The sequence below is a fragment of the Rhinolophus sinicus genome, linkage group LG13 (genome assembly GCF_036562045.2).
Source record: "Rhinolophus sinicus isolate RSC01 linkage group LG13, ASM3656204v1, whole genome shotgun sequence".
Taxonomy (NCBI): domain Eukaryota; kingdom Metazoa; phylum Chordata; class Mammalia; order Chiroptera; family Rhinolophidae; genus Rhinolophus; species Rhinolophus sinicus.
This window is the reverse complement of record NC_133762.1, coordinates 8,046,186-8,066,832: the sequence shown is the minus strand read 5'-3', so window position 1 is coordinate 8,066,832 and position 20,647 is coordinate 8,046,186. Positions and strand designations below refer to the sequence as shown.

Below are 20,647 nucleotides of genomic sequence, written 5' to 3'. Positions count from 1 at the left end.
CCTCAGGGAAACGGCTCCATCTCCCCTCCACTCTGGAATACAAGCTTCAGGAGAGCAGGTCCCCTGTCCAGTTTGACCACTGAATTGAATACATAAGAGATCACGTAAGGCTTGGGAAGCTGATCCTGGAGGTCTGTTCAAAAGAGGAACTTTCAGAGTTTATGATAAATCAGATCCAATTCAATCTTCCCTCTCATATATCTTTTGCATCTGCAGCAGTGGTGTATAGTCACTGCCACAACCTGGGAGCATTACAAAGAAAACTCATTTTTTTTTTTAGAAACATTGCCATTTAAAGAATATTTATAGTCATTTCTGCATATTGACTTTTCATTGTGCTCCAATCTCATGAGTGTTTCTATTCCCTCTGTGTTGTTTATGATGTCACAGCTAAATCAAGGTTTCAGTTCGCCAGATAATTGGATTTATTTTAATGTTGTGTGTTTGAATTTCTGCTCTAATTATGAGTAATTCCTCTCAAAGGAGATGCAAATCCTTTTTTCCTACCTTTGTCTCATCACCTGTATGTCCAGAAAGGCCTATGTGTCTACTATTGAAAAATGCAAATTATATGAATGGGCTGGAGGAAGCAAAAGAAAGCAGTGCATAATGTAGTTTGTAAATGTTAGGGTAAACTTGAGACAAATGAGATCATTTGTTGAAATGAATGCTTAATGCATTCCCCAAGAGAAACACCCGTTAGCGGAGCTGACAGCAGTATTTACCGAAAACCCTGTTTAAATCACACTTGGATTTTTTTTTTTCTTTTTTTATACAAGCATCTTGCCTATTTCAGCTTGTCTGGTTTATATTATGTTTGTTACCTGACACTTCATTTTGAAAGAAGAGGTACAGTTCTGAAAAAACAGCCATTGCCTAAAGGGGGAAAACAGATTCTTTTCTTAGTATTGCAGGTTATTATTATTTTTTTTCAACAGTTTAAAGGATTTAATTGTTCAGATGCTCTAGAAATGTTCTCCCCATTCTTTTTTTTCATAATACGTCCTATCAGCAGATACTTTTAGAGCAGGCACACCCAATGTAAGTTCACATCTTTACTTATAAATTATGCACATGTACTGTGGTAGCGATAGGATATATATTATTAAACACACACAAAAATAGAAATTAAAAGGACACGTGGCAGTAGTCTGAACAGAAGTTCCCGTCTTTTCTTCCCCTACCCCGTGGCTATCCTGGACCCTCCCTGGAGCATGCTCAGTCCCCTGTGGGGACTCCGTCCCCCAGCCTAGAACACCTCATAGGTTTGCAAGATCTCAATTACAATGTGTCATCATGAAAAGTTGTGCAAACTGCATAGGGAGGCTGGACGGAAAATCATTTGCTAACGGTCCCCAAAGAAGCTCCTTGAATGCTTCTTTCTTCATCTCCGTAGCACAGCGCCTCATGCAGGGGGTGGCAGCAAGCGGACATCGGAACAGGAATAGACATTCCGTGTCTATTCCTGTTCCTGTTCTATGACTTCAGTGGTTATCGCTTCCTAAGTTCCAAAAGTTCCAAATTCAAAAGCTTCTGAAACTGGAAACTGGTTGTGTTTTGTTTTTTGTTTTTTAAACTTATTTGGTAGCAAACGCTGACTTGGACTCTTCTGAAGCTACTTGGTCTATCGATCCCATTGACTGTGAATCTTGATATATTGGATGACGAGGTGCTCACCCAAACTCTTTCTGGGTTGTTGTATAATATATAATACTTCCTCTTTAAAACCTCAAATCCTCAATTCCAAGACCCAAGAATATCATGTAAGGGAAGTTAGAGCGGTGCTGCTTTTACTTCTGCTTTGAATCCCGAAGAGCATGCCCTGTGGTTCAAGCTTTTGCTAGAAGACCGTTTTGTACACAATGCTACTTTTTGAAGGTCATGCTTCCTTTAAAGCCTTACCATGTAAAATGTTTGTGAACTGAGCTTCCTTCGAAAAGTATTGCTTGAAGATTGCAGTTGTAATGCGTCCTTCTCGTGCATGTGTGTGCACATGTGTGCTCTCACACACACATTTCCTAATCTGGTTTTTGTGAGCAACTTCTCACATGAACTGTTTCTTTTGGGAGATGACTGGGAAATTACTGGTTAACATACTGGCCTCGCATCATTTATCAAGATCAGTGGTGTGTAAAGTCACTTTTAATTCTAACTTTAATTGTGAAAGAAAATCTGACAGTGACTGCAAGATTTATGAAAGTCATAGCTGCTGTGTTTATATATTCCATTTAGTATGCATCTAAAATATTGCTTCTCAACGCATATTGTCAAAGGTTTGTGCTATATTACTTTAGTTACGAGATGAATTGGGCATGTAACTCCTATGGACAAAAAAAAGTCTAGATTATTATTTCATTTTTATAGTACAGAATGGACTTCTGGCTTCAATCTTTGTGACCATAAGCCTGTTTACTAAGCAGGGCAAGATACATTATGTACTTGCATTTTTGGTTGAATACTGTATTTATACTTAAATATAGGTATTTCAGACAGGGATTGGCACATAAGCCCACACATGTAAGCTGTTAATCCACTCAGCTATCCATATTCAACTTTCCTTTGTATTTTTCTTAAGGATTTTATTATGTTCCACCAACAACTTCCCTCCTCCCCTCCCTCCCACCCCCGATAAAGTTAAGGAAAAAGAATGAAGTGAAAGGTTCTCAGGTATGAAAAGGTGAAGCTGAAGTCATGTTAGAACAAATTCTGAGGTTGAGGAGAGAGAACTATCAATGTGGCCCCTAGTTCCAACCCGTCCCAAAAAGAAAGGCCTGAATCTCAGTATCTTTTAGATAAAAGCAATTGCTCAGGAAGTATGTACAGCTCTCTTTAGAACTGAGTAATTTATTTTTTCTTGTTTCCTCCTGGGATGCCTGAATATTCAGATGCCTGTTCCACGGATTTATAGTTTGTTTGTGTGCAAATGTGTCTGTTGTTCAACTTGGAATCGTGGAGGGTGTGTCTTATGCCATTGACTGTCAGCTCTCCAGGTCTAGCCAGGCGCCCAGTCTGCTGAGGGTCCCTGGCTTCTGATGTGATTGCCAACACACTTGTCTCTACAAGAGCTGTGTGTTTACTCTGCCCCTGATTTTATCAGAGATCACATACTCCCAGTGCAGAGGAAGCACTGCGTATTCTAGAAAGATAGTGAAAGCATAAGAGAGGCAGATAAAGGAACGTAATCCACTGTGGCTTGTATAAGGGGCCCCATGGACTCCGGACTCGACAGCCATAATCCCCATCTTTTGGTTCATGTGCCTCTGTGATTAAATAGTTGAAAACACACACCCCATTTGTATGCATTGACTTACCTGGAGGTTGTAGACACATAGTTCAGAACTAGTATCAAACGTATGTACATTTTAGTTTGCGATAAAAGAGAAGGATTACTGTTGTGAAAGTAGATTGTGCAGATAGTTGCATAACTCAGAAAATTTCTAAGTATTATTCATTTATACACTTAAAATGGGTAAATTTTATGTTATATAAATTATGCCATGATAGGTAAATTTTTAAAAGAAAGGATGAGATGGAGATGAAATGAGCAGTATATAAACATTTAAAAACCTATTATAAGTATTAAAAACCTCTTGCTCTCACCCAATTTATTAATAATTAAATACTCATTTTTACTAAGAGCAATGTGATTAAACATGTCATCGTTAACATTTTTAATTAACTGTTTGATTAAAGAGAAGCTCATTCTAGGAGTATAATACCCACTCTTTAATAGTGTTGCTCGTTTTTCATTATTAGGATTATCTTCAGTGCATAGTTTCTTTGCAAGGATCTCTTTCAGTTAAACTAGGTAACATCTTTAAATCTCTTTAGCCAGGCACACACACGTGTTCCTGTACACGCACGCACACATACACACTCACATACACACTCATTCACTCACTCACTCTACAGCCTCTCGCTCTGAAGCACAGCTGGATGTACTGAGAGCCTGTGATCTGTGTCTGTCCTGTGAAACTTCTGTTTTGCCTTTAAAGCAGCTAAAACGGCCCCGTGATTGGCTGACAGATGGAGTAGGTGAGGGGACCATGTTCTCTTTCCCTTCCTGGCTTTATATTTCTCCATCAGCACCTTTTACTGTGGGAATTGCATGCGTATATTTTTGTGGTGTGTTTGTACTTTCGTTTTAATTTTTTAAAAATCTATCTCCTCCTCCAGGATGTACATTCCCTGAGTTCAAGAGCTTTGTTTGGTTCCTTGTGACATTCCCAGCACTTGGACACCAGCGTCTTCAGGGCTCGACAAATATTGTCAAATGGGTAGATCAATCTGTGTGCTAGATCTTAGCAACAATTACCTTTTCGGTTTTAACATAAAGATACATATTCGTACAGGTTCCACTATTTAACTCCGGCCCACACTGAGGTACTCACCCCAACTCTGCAGACCCCTACCTGTTGACGGCTGGGACGTGAGAAGGAGATGAGAGGTATGGAGGCAGACAAGACCCAGAGCTACAGAGAATGTTTCACGGAGGGGCCAGACGGCCTGTGCTGGCATCTGGCATTTGGCTCACACCCCCCTTACCAGGCTTTCCTTATGAAAGGGAAGGGATGGACAAGTTTAAGCAGAAAATGAAACAGGTCAACGTATAATACCTTATTCAGAACAATGTAAGGCCGTTTTGAAATACTGTGCAAAGGGGTCTGCTGGTGATGTTGGAAGGATTAATTTGAAGAGTGACATTGGGACATACAACTTTTCCATATTGGCTGGACTCAGGTGACTTGCCATCATTTCAGTTTGTTTTCAGGAACTGCTGTGTAACTTAATTGGAATACTGTTGGTTCAGATCGATTACTTTATATATACACATACACACACACACACACACACACACACACACACACACACACACACACATATATATGGTGTCTCCCCGAAAATAAGACCAGGTCTTATATTAAGTTTTGCTCCAAAAGACGCATTAGGGCTTATGTTCAGGGGATGTCATCCTGAAAAATCATGCCAGGGCTTATTTTCTGGTTAGGTCTTATTTTCAGGGAAATGTTATATATCAGGCTTATTGTGGTGAATTTGTAGACTAAAATTTACCCTTCTTAGCTATACAGTTGTATGAGTTGGAGAGAGAGAGTCTTATAGTCACCACCACTATTATACTGCAGAGAGTTGCTGTTACCCATCTAACGTTGCCTTGAACACTTTTGTAGTTAATCCCCTCCCCCTGCCCCTAGCAACCACTGATCTTATTTCTATCCATCTAGTTTTTCCTTTACCAGAATCTCACAAAACATGGTCTCAGGCAGTATATAGCCTTTTGCGTTTGGCTTCTTTTATTTAGCATAACACTTCTATATCCATCCATGTTGTTTTGTGTATTAGTTTATTCCTTTTTTATTGCTGAGTAGCATTCCATTGTACGGATGTACCTTATCATTTAAATCCATTCACTAGTTAATGGGAAGTTGTGTTGTTTTAAGTTTTTGACGACACTGAATAAAATTTTCCTAAACATTTCTGTACAGGTCATTGTGTATACCTATCTGTTCTAATTTCTCTTGAGTAAATACCTGTAAGTGGGCTTGATGGGCCTTGTGGTGAATGTATGTTTAGTTGTATAAGAAACTGTCAAACTGTTTTCCTAAGTATCTGTACCAGTTTTCATAACTATCAGCCATTTACGAGAGTTCCAGTTGCCTTGCATTCATGCCAACACTTTGTAGTGTCAGTTTTTCTGTGTCTGTTTGTTTGTTTTCAGCCATTCTAGAAGAGAGTTGGTTTAGTTCTGAGTGTAATGGTTTGAATATGGTTTTGCTTTCATTTTCCTCTTTTTAAATCTATATTTTACTGTCATCACTTCCCTTTTCCTTGAGGACATCTCCCCACCTTGCTTTCTCTTTCACTCTCTCCTTTTGTATACACTAGAATTAACACTCCATTAAATACGGTCACCGGTTCTGTTTCTGCTTATTTGTGGTACGTGCTACACACTACCCTGCCCTCCACCGAATTCTTACCATTAGCATATACACGTCTTGTGGGCAGTTTTTGTTTCACTCTGGCAAGACCCAGTAGGCACTCAGGTAACACTTCCATCCTGATTGCTTTGTAGGAGGTAAGAGAATAGAGTCAGCCCTGGAAAATTATTATTATTTTTAAAAACACTCTTCTTGGTAATATTTTTTTTGTATATTGGATGTGACTGGTAGCTTTTTACGACTTGAGAGAAGCACATTTGCCAGATTTTTAGTTCAGATTGGGGATCAATGGATGGTGCACTGTTATTGATATTATTGTTTAAACTATTAGTATAAGGACTTTTTAATTGCTCCAGTTTCATTACTGTCTTCTCTTAGGATCGAATGCTATTTCTAAAGCATCTATTGCAATGTCTCCTGTTGAAGCAATTAGGCTATGTTGGGCTTGGTTTCAAATTCTGGCATTTTTAAGCTCTCTTCAAATTTAATTGTAAGTGTAATTAAGGTTTTAGGCAGATAATAATACAGATTTAGCTCTACCCCTTTGGTTGTCTGAATCATTCTCTTTTCAGTGATTTCATTGTGAAGATTTGGGCTTGGTTTCAAATTTTGCTAATTTTCAAGTTCTGATCAAATTCAGTTGTAAGCATAATTAATATCCTAGGCAGATAATCATATAAATTTACCCCTACAACATTGAGTATCTTGAGTCATATGCTTTCAAAGACTGCCTTATTGAAAACTGATGTCTCAGTATTAATTTTCAGTGTTTCCTAGGTAAGCAGTCTCATGGGGAGCAGTGCAGATCTAGACAAGCCTGGCTTTCAGTTTGCAGCACTCTGAGCCTGGACAAGTTGCATTTTCCTGGCCTATAACATTGGAGTAAGAATACATGTTGCATGAGGTCATTCTGACCACTGCTGCTGATGTATGTAAAGCAGGGGACACAGGCCTAGATATTAGGTGGGTGGAAAAGTAATTGTGGTTTAAAAGGTTAATTGCAAAAACCGTGATTACTTTTGCATCAACCTAGTACAAAGTAAGGACTGGTAAAGCATAGTGTGGGGCCGTTAAGCGCAATTATGTGAAGAACTGAATTACCTTCTCCTGTACATGGTGTGTATTGTAAAGACGATGCAACTATTTATTGCACAGTGAAAACTCCGGTCTGTGGTTGCATGGCAGATAATAAATATCCTGATAAAGGAATTTAAAAAATGTGTGTGTGTGTGTGTGTGTGTGTGTGTGTGTGTGTGTGTGTGTGTATGTGTTGGCAAGTGATGGGTAGCAGTTCAGTCAACAAACAATTATTGATTGAGCACTGTTGCCATAGAAGCTGTGCCTTTAGCATTTAGATATTACATTCATCTACCTCTAACCATGATCAAATCCTTCAACTTGACCTACATCCCTCTTCTCCTTCAGTGTTCTGAGAGTCATCTAATCTGTTGCCTCCATTTCTTCCTTTCCCACTCCGTTCTGAGCCTACTCCACTCAGGTTTTCTTCCCCCTCACGCCACCTACAAGCGACACCTGATGTCCCTGACCACTTCCTCTATAAAACGCCCTTCCTTTGTCTTCTCTATTTCGAGTTCCGTTTATCATACATGGCACCACATTCTCCGCACCGCCAAGCCCACAGCTTCTTATTGTTTTTTTAGAGTCTCCTTTTCAAGTTAATCGTGCTTGAACAGACTATTAAGGGCTGGAGTTCCTTAAAGCTCATTCCGTCTTTTCCTTTTATACTCTTCCTGGCAGTCTCATCCATTACCGTGCCTCCCGTTCCCATATGAATGCCAGTCTCTCCAAAGTCTGTCTCTAGACCAGGCCTCTCTCTTGGCTCCACTATCCTGTGCTTGGCGGCGAACTGGGCTTCTCCACCGGAGGTTCTCAAACACAGAGAAGCCAGCACCAAGCTCAGAATATCCCCTGAACATCTGAACTTCTGAGTGAATGGCCCTAGAAGCCTTTGGCTGGACTCAATCCCAACATTCCCTCCTCTCATTCCCTTTATGAAGTTCTGTTAACACCATTACTGTTTCTTAGTACCTGTCCTCGCTTCTTTACTGATAGAACAAGAAAGAATCCGAAGAACGCAAATCGAAACACAATCAGCTTCAACTAACTGACATCCATAGAACCCAGCAACTGCCGAATAAACCGTAAGCTGGGCTATAGAGAAAGCATCCAACTGCCGGAGAACAGAAACATAGGAATTTTTTTTTTTCTGACTTAATCCTTAGGAATTAAGCTAGAAGTCAAAATACCATGATAACTAGACAGTCCCATATATTTTAGAAATTAAACACAACACTTTCAAAAACCCTGTGTGTCATGGAAGAACTCAAAATGGAACTTAGGAAATATTTTTAATTGAAAGGTAATGAAAATAGGACATATCAAAAGTTATAGAATGCAACTAACTCACTCTTAGAGGGGATTTATAGTATTAGGTGCATAAATAAGAAAACAGTACAGTCTGAAAAATCAATATCTAATTTTCCATGTCAAGAATTTTTAAAAAAAATAGCCAATCAAACTCAAAGGGTAGAGAAAGAAGGAAATAGTAAAAAATAAGAACATACATAACTCAACAAAGGAAAAATGAGTTTTAGAAAAGAGTAATAAACTGATAAGTCTCTTGTAAGACTAATCAGGAAGGCAAGAGATAAAGATAAATATTACATATATACTGTGACATATTGAATTGGAAGCCCTGGTCAGTGCACAAAGAAAAGAAAAAAAAGTGTTTTGGAATAGATGAGACAAAACTTTCCTTATTTGAAAATAATTTATAAGTCTACATTGAAAACTGAAATTAATTATAATTTAGAGATAAATCATTAGGGTTAATAAATGAACTCAGCCAGATGGTTGGAATTAGAATTCATGTATAAAAAGTCAATTGTTTTCCTGTATACTAGGAATTCACAAGCACACATAAGAAAAATAATACTAATTACTAAACTGTAAGGTACTTAGGAATTAATTTAGCAAAGTGTGGGGAAAGTGCCCATTGTGAAAATTAAGAAAATATATGACGGATGATTATTAAAGGATGTCTATAGTTACACAGATACCATATGATTTAGCTATCATACTCCTTGATATTTACCCAAATGAGCTGAAAACTTATGTCTGCATAAAATTGTGTGCACAAATATTTACAGCAGCTTTATTCACAATTGCCAAACAATAGAAGCAGCCAAGATGTCCTTCAACAGGTGAGTGGATGAATAAACTGTGGTCCATCCATAGAAACGGAATATTATTCAGCAATAAAAGTCGTCTGTTCCTTAACATGGAGCTGATCTGGAGAGACCTTTCTATTAAGGATAGTCTCCTTTGATGGAGGGATGGGTTGTTTCTGTTACAAGAACACTTAAATATACCCAGGTGTATAGATTCTTCTCCCAGTTCTATCAGAAATCTGAATATTGTTGAATGTCATTTGCCTTTATCTTTTCCCATATTCACTGTCAGATTTTCACTTTGATTGAATTTAGATTAGAGTTTTCTTTTTCCTCCCCATTTTATCAGGATGTGATATGAAATTTTCTTTCTGCTGGTGAGAAAACAAACAAAAAACAAAACAAAACTTGATGGTTAGACAAAAAAGATAGCTCAGTAGTGAATGACACGTTCTGACTAGTGATAACTACTTGCTGCGCTGTCCTTTGCATTGGTATTTTGATGGTGAAAACAAGGCCTTTTCATTACATTTGCCCACATGGAGAACTTCAAGAAGCACCCTAGGAGTCTAATACACATAATAATAATAACTTAAGCTGTCGTCATTCTCGGGACCTCTTGGCTTCCTTGTGTTTCTTATTCAAATACTGGTTGTTGTTTAGATTCAATCAGAACCTTTGGGGCTGGCGTTTAAAAGGTTTGTGGTTCGTTTTCCATTTGGCCAATTGCTAGCAGCCAGCTGGGGAGGATGTCTGGGTTAAAACCATAATAAATGAAATTTCCATTAGGCTCCTTGGCTTGGGACCATTTCCTGTAAAGACTTTGTCCTACCCTTAGTGGTTTGAAGAAGCAGAACGCTTATTTTCTTTCAATACATGAAAGCTGAAGTTTAGCAGGTACAGTAGTCTAGGTATCTTGTATTGTGAAGAGACTGTGCTTGTGCAGGGATGGTTTGCAGAGCATGGCTTACGTTTTAAGTCACAGCTCTTTGGATGTGGATGACAATCACCGATGAACTTAGGTCACGGCAGAAAATGGAACAAATATTATGTGTACGTTTCTTTATAAATATCCTTTAGGATGAGGAAAACTGAACATAGTTTGATTCTCAGAGAGGTGGATTTATCTCACCAGGCTTTTCTTTAAAGGTGACTGCTGCTTAGATTTGTTCTTTGTTAAGTTTCTTTTGTTCTGAAGAGTGCAGCGTTGACGCAGGGGTCACATTTTCAAGCATCAAAGGGACCACAGTCCAACAGTGTGTTAGCTTTGTGCACACCTTAAAGGACACTTTTTCTTGGGCACATATTTTTATGTTTCTATGTTTGCAGTGTGTACACCTGGCTGTATTACTTGCATACATGGGGGCAATTATGGTCAGAATGCTTTTGCAAAATTTATTAAAAGAGTTCCGGTTCCCAGTAAAATGGAATAAAACCACTCCAACCTTTCCCCCCCAATAAACACAAACATCAAACCTGTATAAAATGCCTAAAGTTAGTTGAGGTCTCTGAAAAGTAAATACCAGCATGTGGATTAGGGAGGAATACTAGAATTGCAATATCACTGAACTAGAAGGGGGCTTCCTTTTTTTTTCTCTCTCTCTCTCTGCTAAACCCCCAGCCTGAATTCAATGCAGCCCAAAATCAAGAAGTCAATATTGGGACACAGACAGAGGTCCAAGAGACAACCTGTAGTTCTGGCGGAAGGAGCAGAAAAGGGAAGCCCTGAAGCTCAAAGAGAAGGGAGAACTCTTCCGCTTTTTTGTTCCCTTTTTGTCTGTTTTGTCATGCCCCCCACTCCCGGGCTATCTTGTGGTAGAGGAAACAGCAGCAAAAGCAGCTGGCAAGGGGAGATTACAGGAGCCAAAACAGCCTGAGTTAGTATTGGGTAAAGCTGTGCTCGTTCTGACACGCAGGGCTAAAGCATTGCTTGCATGGTTTTCCTTCTCTCCCCTCCATCCTTCTTTTCCCTCCCTCCTCCCCTTCATTCCTCCTTCCCTCCCTCCCTCCTTTCCTTTTCCTCCCTTCTTTCCTTCCTTCCTTCCTTCTTTTTTAAATATCTCTCAATCCTCCCACTACACTGATACTGTCCTAGAAGTGGGTTGTTTCTGATTGGAAGAGTGAAAAGGGGCGTTTCAGGGTACCAGACAGTATCAGATTAGGAGGGGATTAGGAAATGATCCCATAAAGTAACTCCTGGACTCACCACCACACGCACATGCGTGGATCTGATCCTTCCGAGCATATTGCAGGCTTTGGGAAGGCCGTTTATGACTGGGACCCCACCCAGGAGCCAGACTGCCCCCTACATGGAGGTGCACACCCCTGCAGGTCCCAATGACCCTGCATAGCTTTTGCAAACAGCACCGACTGAGCTGTTCCAGGAGGTTGGTTGGAATTTATGGCCGGAAGCTAACCACATCAACTACCCGGCGAAACAATAAAATCTACATTCTCCATGGATTTAAATAAGGAACAGGATTTTATAAGAACATTTAATCCATACTGGCATATGAAGAACTACAACAGTCTCAAATCACATGGGAAAAGGCAGTTAACAGATGACAATGAAAAGATGGCTCTAAAGCAGCTACTATAAAAATGCTCGAATGAATGACCATGAATCCTGAAATGAAAGTTAAGATAGAAAGTATCAATAAAGAAATAGGAGATATGAAGTAGAACCAAATGGCAATTTTAGAACTGGAAAATATAATCATCCCCACTTTGCCCTCCCACCTCCCTGCCCCCCCCAAAAACTCATTATACGGATTCAATGACAGAAGAGAAAGAAAGAGTAAACCTGAAAATAAATCAATCAAAATTATCCAATGTGAACAAAGGAGAAGAAAAGCTGAAGCTCTCAAGTTTGCTTTTCTGAAAATTTCCTTTATAGTTTTGTCAGTTCTTCTGACCTGGTACATTGGAATAAGGACAGACCTCTCGCTTTTATAAATATTTTTCTCTCTACTCATCGTTATTTTAATATAAATTTTAAAGATACTAGATGGAGCCCTAGTTGATATGAGTATGTGTTTGTCCTTCAAAATACACACTTAACTCGGGAAAGGAAGATGAAAAGTTTGAAGCAGGGAATGGCGAACTACAGTCTGCTGCCCTTGTTTATAAATAAAGTTTTATTTGTTTGCTGACTGTGGGTTTAGAGACATGGAAAGGCCCTCCCTGGGTCATAGTGGTTAAAAGATGCTGTTATTGTTTTGGGAAATGTCTTGAGCTCTGTTTTCCATGGAGAGAAAAATAAGAAGTCGTACTTTATATTTTTAATTTTTTTGCAAACTTTATTGATGTATAATTGACAAACAAAAAATGTGTATATTTAAGATGTCTAACTTGATCAATTTAATATACACACATTATGAAATGAGTACCACAATGAAGTTAATTGATGGATCCATCACGTCACATAGTTACCATTTTTATGTCTGTATGTGGTGAGAACACCTAAAATCTACTCTTTTAGCATATTTCAAGCATGTTATAAAAAAGACAAGAGGTAACAAGTATCAGGGGTGGTGGGGTTTTGGAGAATGGGGAACCCTTATACACTGTTGGTGGGAATAGGAATTTGAATAGTAATAATGGAAAACAGTACAGAGTTTCCTTAAAACATTAAAACTAGAACTACCATATAATCCAGCTATCCCATTTCCAGGTATATGTATCCAAAGGAAATGAAATCAGTATCTCATAGTGATATCTGCACCCCATGTTCATTGCAGCATTATTCACAATAGCCAAGATATGGAAACAACCCAAGTGTCTGTTGAGGGTTGAATGGGTAAAGTGTGTGTGTATATATATACATACATACATATACATATATATGTATATATATGCATATATACATATATATGTATATATATGCATATATACATATATATGTGTATATATATCATATATACACACACACATATATACACACATATATTTATATATGGATATATATGTATGTGTATGTATATATAAGTATGTGTATGTATGGGTATATAATGGATATATTATTTAGCCATAAAAAGAGGGACATGCGTCCCTTTGCAACAACGTGCATGAACCTGGAGGGCATTATGCTGAGTGAAATAAACCAGAACCCAAAAGTGCTCTTTTTATGAAGCATTCCTTGTGTCAACCAAATAGTTTCATTCATTGCTTTAACTTTTCTGTAACTTCTTTAATGAAAAAAAATCTTAAAAATTCAGTTTCTTAATCTTTCCCTGATATTTGTCCGTGTACCAATCACGTGGTTTACTGTTGTTCCCTCGATGCAACGTGCATGGTTTTCAAGTCATGGTTCCCACTTGGACGGGCCCTGACACCACGGAGAAGTTTCATGTTCCTTCTCCTTCTCTTCTGTTCTCTAGGAGTCCCTGACGTTTGCAGTCTGGACGCGCTCTTTCGGGGAGTCACTCCCGGGGTCTTCATGCAGCCATGGATCTGGATAAACCATCTGTCTGGGGCTCATTCAAACAGAGAACCCGGCCGCTGTTACTCAACCTGAGCAAGAAGAAGGTGAAAAAGAACCCCGATAAACCCCTAGACGTAAGGGGCAGGCATCGCCTGGACCGTCGCCTCAGCCTCTCCGTGCCTGACCTCCTGGAGGCCAATGCCTTGGCCGCGGAGGGCCGGCCTTTCTCGGGGCCCCAGTCGTCTTACACTTCTGTGCCCAGCAGCCTGTCCACGGCGGGGATCTTTCCCAAGAGCAGCAGTAGCTCCTTGAAACAGTCGGAAGAAGACCTGGACTGGAGCCAGGAAGGAGCAGGCCACCTCCACGCGCTGGAAACAGACGCCGAGGAGACCTTCGCCTCTCCCGACAGGAGGGCTTCCAGCAATGGCATCTTTGATCTGCTCCCGCCGCCTCCGCCGCTGGGGGAGGAGGTGCTGGATGAGCCAGAGGTGAGACCGAGGCTGGGCGCTTTCCTGTTCCTTTTGCTTGCTTGCTTTTTATTTTTGTTTCCTCTTCAAGTGCCTTCTGTGCCCTTGGAAAATCTGGTTAGGAGTTATTTTCGTGGTTAGCTTGGATGGAGAGAATATCATGTACAAGAATTTAAATTAAGGTAATATTGATTGCACCCGGTGTTCCCATTAGTTTCGGGCTTGACCTCTGTGTATTTTAGAACTATTACAAATAACCTTTTCAGGACACTTGAAGGCATTAAAAGCCCGATTGGATGAGTTTTCCTTTTTCCATCTCCTGGCAAAGAAATTAAGAGCATAACTTTTCCTTTAAATTTGCTTTACGTACGTGCCCACCTCTGTTCCCACCATAGACAGAACGTGCATATTTTCCCAGTCCTGAGAAATGTATGAATGTATGTCTCCCTTTGACGGCCAGAGAGTTTGAACTCCTATTTCGTGTGTGTGCGCGCGCGCGCACATATCTGTGGGCAGCTTTCACTTCCATTTGCTAAAAAAAAAGCCAAAAACTAAAAGAAACAAATTCTTAGCAACTCAGTGATTTCACAAAGCTTTCGTATTTCAATAAGATAAAAGGGCCAAATATAATTATGAGACAAGTCTTGTATTTCTGGGAAGAGATTAATTTAAATTCAATCACTCGATCGTGATTTGATGGTCCATGTAATCATACATGTATATATTTAAATCCTATGTTAATGACACGGAAGTAGGCTGCCCTGTTCAGGAAAGGGGTTAATTTTTCTGTATTCTAGGTTACTGTGATAATTGCATAGAAAACTGGTTATTCAACTGGGATTTTTGGTTTTACTATTAGAACCAAAGCCTATTAATTATGTCATTTATTTCAGCCTCATTGGGGGATGGGCTTGTGGATATTTGGTGGATATATTCCAGATTCATTTGGAAGCATTATTATGTTAAGATACCACTACCCATTAAGTGATTTTACTTAACTTTTTTTATTGCCAGTAATATTTATGAAATTCTTTTTGTAACAATTTTATGATTTTTACTGTATTTATAGATTTGAAATGTGTGTTTCCACTAATCAAAATGTAAATTAAGTGAATTATTCCACTAGCTCAGTATGAAGGAGGTAACTTATTGAATAATGAACTGAAGGTTAATCTTTACTTCTTGTTATGTATTAACTGTTGAGAGAAAAAAAAAAGGGTGGGCTTCTTGGCTTTGAGATACAAAGAATTTCCCATTAGAAGAATTTTTTCTAAGTTAGGGCTGTTAAACTATTTTAGCATTTCAGGAGTCTTTGCCAAAAAGCAAAATTTGAATGCCTACTCTAACTCAGGCACCATCAAGGTTACAAATGCAAACAGAGATGGATAAGAGGGTGACCCTTGTCTTCAGGTTCTGGTCTGGTGGGAGACAGCTTTGCATGGCACTCAGAGAAGCCTAAGAGGCAAACATGTCTGTGCAAAAAATCATCCATGCCTCGTCTCCTGGCAGCTCAGTGGATAGCGGAGATCAGTGTGTGGAGCCCTAGGGAAGGTCCAAGCTGGCCCAGAGGCTAAGCAGGAATTAACAGGTGAGCAAATGTGGTGACCACAGGCCTGCAGTGTGGATGGGTCAGTTGAGGGGGAGGGGCTGAGCCTTTGCCCTGCCTGGACGGGAGGCCTAGGGAGCTTTCTGCAGTGATACAGGCCTGGGAGGCTGGGCTGTGCAGAGGGGCTGGTCAGTGGTGGCAGGTGGCAGATGGATGTCTGGTAGATCGATGCTTGGTTATTTTCTCTTCTCCAAGCTGAATGCAGGGAAGCCTGGAATAAGCAGAGTTCTTGAAGGATAAGTTATTCTGGGTAATTTTATTTTCTCTTTCAACTCAGCTTTTATTTTTCTTTCTTTTTTTTTTTTTTTTTTAAAAACAAAACAAAACAAACAAAAAAAAACCTCCTCTCTTGAAAAAGAATCTTTTGCTTCTCTTTTCCTGTCCTAGGAAGTACAGATAGAGACAAAGGGTGATTCTTTCTTCCATGGCCACTTGAGTGTCATTTATCTGCTTGGTGGCCTCTTTGCAGAGGATGGAGAGCCTGGGCTGTAGCTTATCAGACCTGTAGGGTCACGGGTCAAGTGCATTGTTCTGCCTCCCCCTCCCTTCCTCTCCTCTTCTCCCACTCCCTGCTGTGTAGGGTGGGAGGGTCTGCATTGGGAGGGCCCCTCCCACTACCTGAGAATCCGCTTTACCTGGTGGCACAGAAGCTAGCCAACCTTCTGCTTATCTTCTCTACTATGTACATTTGGGGGATGGGTGACGCTTTGTCTCCTCTGGGCTCAGCGTGGTGCCTGGCACACAGCATGTGCCCCACCAGAAGGCGTGTGATACAGGCATTAATAATAGCTGAGTGTGCATGCAGGTTAATAGGGTTTTGTAAGTGTCTTTATTGTGAGTTTTCTTCAGTGTATGATTTAATTAAAGTCAGCATTTTAAAATTCCATTTCGGAAAAATCCCATCGCACTGTAAATGAAATCTCTTTGTATATAGACAATAACTGAAACTAGAAAGAGATTTAGGCAGGTGTACTCTTTTCAGCCCAAGTCTAATACGAACTTTAAATTTGAATTTACTTTCTCTGCCTTTTTATAAATGAAGACGGAAGTCCTGTTGAATTCATGTCACCCGTGAGGCTTGGAGTCGGTTAATCCATGTCTCGTATTGGTGCATGTGTTTCTTTCTAATGAACAGTGAACGTCTTTCTATCATGTTCATGGAATGAGGAGGAGATGAGGAGGAAGGAAGGGGTTGGCGTGTGACACGCCTGATGCACAGTAAGGACAAGAACAGGTGTTTGCAAACGCTCTTGGTGTACATGTTGTCTGTCGCTTTCTAGCGGGGGTAAGGGAAGGGTATCCGTGATCGGGGGGCACCCACTGATTTGTCTCCCCTGTTTCGTGTCGGATGCTGATTGGGTTTCTGGCTGAGCCTGCAGCCGTGAGCGATGACCCCAGGTATCGGTATCGTCAGAATGTTCTGGTCACTTCGCCATCCTGCCAGTGTCAGCCAAGGAAGTGTCGGCTTACAGTTACAGGGCAGTGAATGATGAGGCAAAGAAGAACCTTAGAGATGAGTGTCAGTGCCCATGTTCAAACCAGCCGTAAAAGCAAAATGGGGAAATGGGTCCAGAGTAAAGAATACATTGGTGGAAGAGGGTTCCCCAGACTCTCCTCAGTCCTGGATTCCTGTCACACAGAAGCCCTGTCTCAAGTTGCGTTGGCAGAATTCCCGGTCCCCCAGTGGCCCCCACAAACACAGACCATCATTTTCCAGCAACAACACCATTGCTCTCCCAGTTGCTCAAGTGAAACACCCATGAATAATGTTAGACTGTTTTCCTTTCCCCGCTTTTCACACCCTAGGGCATCTTCATGTACCCGTGTCCCCCACATCTGTCTCCTCCTCCTTTTGTCCATTTCATTCTGCTCTTCACGACGTCCTCTCCTCCCTCAAGGCCCAGCTGAAACCTTGCTTCTCTGTGAGGCTTTTCCCGACTCTACAATCAGTACACTCAACCTGCTTCGTCTGCACAGCGTGCCACTACCCTGTTTCCCCAAAAATCAGACCTCACTGGAAAATAAGCCCTAGTATGATTTTTCAGGAGGACATCCCCTGAATATAAGCCCTAATGCATCTTTTGGAGCAAAACTTAATAGAAGACCCACTCTTATGTTTGGGGAAACACAGTAGTACTGTTACTGAGTGTTAACCTCATCCTGCTTTCTATACAAATTTACTGTAGGAAGAGGAAGGAACAGAAACAGGTAGAGAAGAGAAGGCAAGGGTGTGAATGGGTAAGACCCTGAGAAGGTCACCAGGCACCGAGACCTGGACTCTGTCTGGCTCTGAGGACTGACTCGTGATAACCACGTGACCATAGGACTGAGCTACAAGTGGCAATCCCACCTGCTGTCGTTTGCCATGAGAATTGAATACTTTCTAGACCATCATGTTCATTTCGTTGTTGTCGAGTTACTTTGGAAGTCAAATCACGATCAACACCTGTTTCATTACCTCGTTGGAAGAAATGATCACGTTAGGGCGTGGCCAGCCTTGGAGAATCCACGTTGGGTCTTTTCCTGCCCGGAGTCAGCCAGTCACCCTGTGTGAGAAGTCACATAGGATCAGGAGACGGTTTTGTGAATGTGCAAACAGGAAGGTTCCACACCGAACAGCATCTGGCCTGCCACGTACTCCCCAAAGGGACCCGGCTGCAAATGAGAAGCTGACACACACTGTGTTTGCAGTGGAGCCAGGATTCTTAAAGGTTTATGACATACACTCTCTTCCCTCCAGAGGGTTCAAGGGCAAGTCCAAATTCTTAGACTTCCTTGCATGACCTCTCCCTCTTTTTTTTTTTTTTACTGATTGACACACGATTGTATTAGTTGTATATTCTCACTTTCAGTCAGGCTGATATCCTATTATGGTTGCCAGGCAACCAGGTTTTCTGCTTTAGGTGACTTTGTATGTCTCGTCTCTGATGGGAGAAACGTAGTCGTATCGTTTCATCTCATCGCTCTCATCACGAAGACTTGGGGCTTACGAGGTAGCACCTTCCACTAGGGCCAAACACAACACCTGCCGTGTATTAAGTTAGGTGTTTAGAAGACGACCCTCTCTAGCTTGGAAGCTCCTGAAGATTAGCGAAAATGTCTTCTTTTTCTTCTCCCAGCCTTCCCGCAAACCTTGCTTGTGTGAAATATATAGATCGCAATTTTGTATCCGCAGTTGACTTTCAAGCCACGGGCCACTGCTAGGTGCTATGGGGACCATAGGAAATTCAGGTGGGTTCGAGAAGGTGGTGATGCATGGAGGCCCTGAGTTTAGGGCGAGTTCTAAAGGAGCTCCCAAATGTTAGATTAAATATGAAGACGCCAAAGTTAAGGACACTCAGCAAGAGAAGAGTGTATTTTTTCTTCTTTCCTCTTACTTTGCTTTTTCTTCTCACTTCCCACCCCAGTCAGTATTCCCCCCAGTAGTTGTTTCATAAGATGCAGGGGCCCCCCATTATCAGTGGGGGATATGTTCTGAGATCCCCAGTGGATGCCTAAAACTATGGATAGTCCTGAACCCTGTATATATTATGTTTTTTTCCTATGTGTACACAATTATGTTTAATTTATAAATTAGACACAGTAAGATATTTACAATAACAGTTAATACAATAGAACAATTTTAACAACATACTGGAATAAAAGTGGTGTGAATGTTCTTGTCTCTCTCTCTCTCTCTCTCTCTCTCTCTCTCTCAAAATATCTCATTGTCCTGCATTCACCCTTCTTGTGATTCTGTGAGATGATACACTGCCTACGTGATGAGATGGAGCCACGCAACTCAGAATGGTGTGCAGTTTAAAACATATGCATTCTTTATTTCTGGAATTTTCCATTTACTATTTTCTGACCATGGGTAACTGAAACCTCAGAAAGCGAAACTGCAGATCAAGGGGCGTCGAGCAGGCTGGCTGCTGTCCTCTCATATGCCTGGGGGCAAAAAGAATTGTGGTGTAAAAGGTTAAAACTTGCAAAAACCGCAATTCCTTTTGCACCTACCTCATAAAATCAGTGAAGGATTTCAAAGATCCAGAAAGCTGCCTCTGGTTCCTTCCCACAGTGTCGATGATGGACGTGAGATTGGACCCAGCCCCTGGAAAATGGGACCAGTAAGCAGTCCCTGGTCAGTGCTAGATAACTGGCAGAGGTGGGAGGGGAAGCCACTCTGAGAAGGTGAAGAGGAAAGACTTGAAGAGCCTGTGTTTGGAGGCTAAGAATCAGAGGGAGAGTAAAACTGAGTTGTTGAATTTCATGTCCACAAGGCTAGAAAAACAGCCAGCTCTTAGCCTCGTCCCCGGCACTCAGCAGTCCCCAACGAGGACTGTCGTACTTACTAGTGTTAAGAGGATTGTTTTTATCAGTGTGTTTTCAGAATGAAATAGATGGCCGAGGAAAGTCAATAACTTGCCTCATGCCATCCAGGGAGTAAACGTCTGAGTCAGGATCTGAATCCAGGACTGTCTAAATCCAAACCCTGTGCACAAACTTGTGGGTACAACAGGAGTTTGGGGACACAGGCCTGAAACTTGGGAGAACTCAGAGCCAATGATCGAAGAAAAAGTTGCTCATTAAAAGAAGACATTTATTTTTCTGTGTCCACCGTACCCTTTTCAAAGCAGGGGTAGTTACATGGTCCAGTGGGCTTCTGAGTGTGGTCCGTAACTAAATCCTGAATGGCAGGATTATGACGTCCCCATCATCCGTGTGATCTCACAGTGGGGGTACATCCTTCCTGGACATTTCATTTGGCAGCTGGAGTTTTTAAACAAGCAGCTTTGGTGCCAGCGTGTGTGGATGAGTTGAGTGGTTTTAGCAAAGAACCCTATTGGGATATTTCCAGAAACTGTACTTGGCAACCACAGAGCTTCAGTTTAGTGACCACAGAGAAGCAAAATGACAAAGCACAGAAGAGAAGAGGCAACCTGCAGCTCAGAATTAAACAAGTGTGTCAGTTGCTCCCTATGTCAATTACGTGTTCTTTGCTATTTTTGTTTTATCTCAAA

The 20,647-nt window shown here is 41.0% G+C and overlaps 1 protein-coding gene across 5 annotated transcripts in view; it reads left to right on the top strand.

The window, feature by feature from the left end:
* Positions 1–20,647, top strand: part of MCTP2 (multiple C2 and transmembrane domain containing 2) — a 394,026-nt gene that overhangs the window by 240,640 nt on the left and 132,739 nt on the right. For 4 of the 5 annotated variants that reach the window (XM_074317382.1, XM_019726683.2, XM_019726685.2 and 1 more), the window contains one exon: positions 13,528–14,059. In XM_074317382.1, the coding sequence (XP_074173483.1) occupies positions 13,595–14,059 (465 nt within the window). In that variant the 5' untranslated portion in view covers positions 13,528–13,594. Of the gene's footprint in view, positions 1–4,352; positions 4,448–13,527; positions 14,060–20,647 lie in introns of all 5 variants that reach the window. The other variant, XM_074317383.1, reaches the window with a different exon arrangement.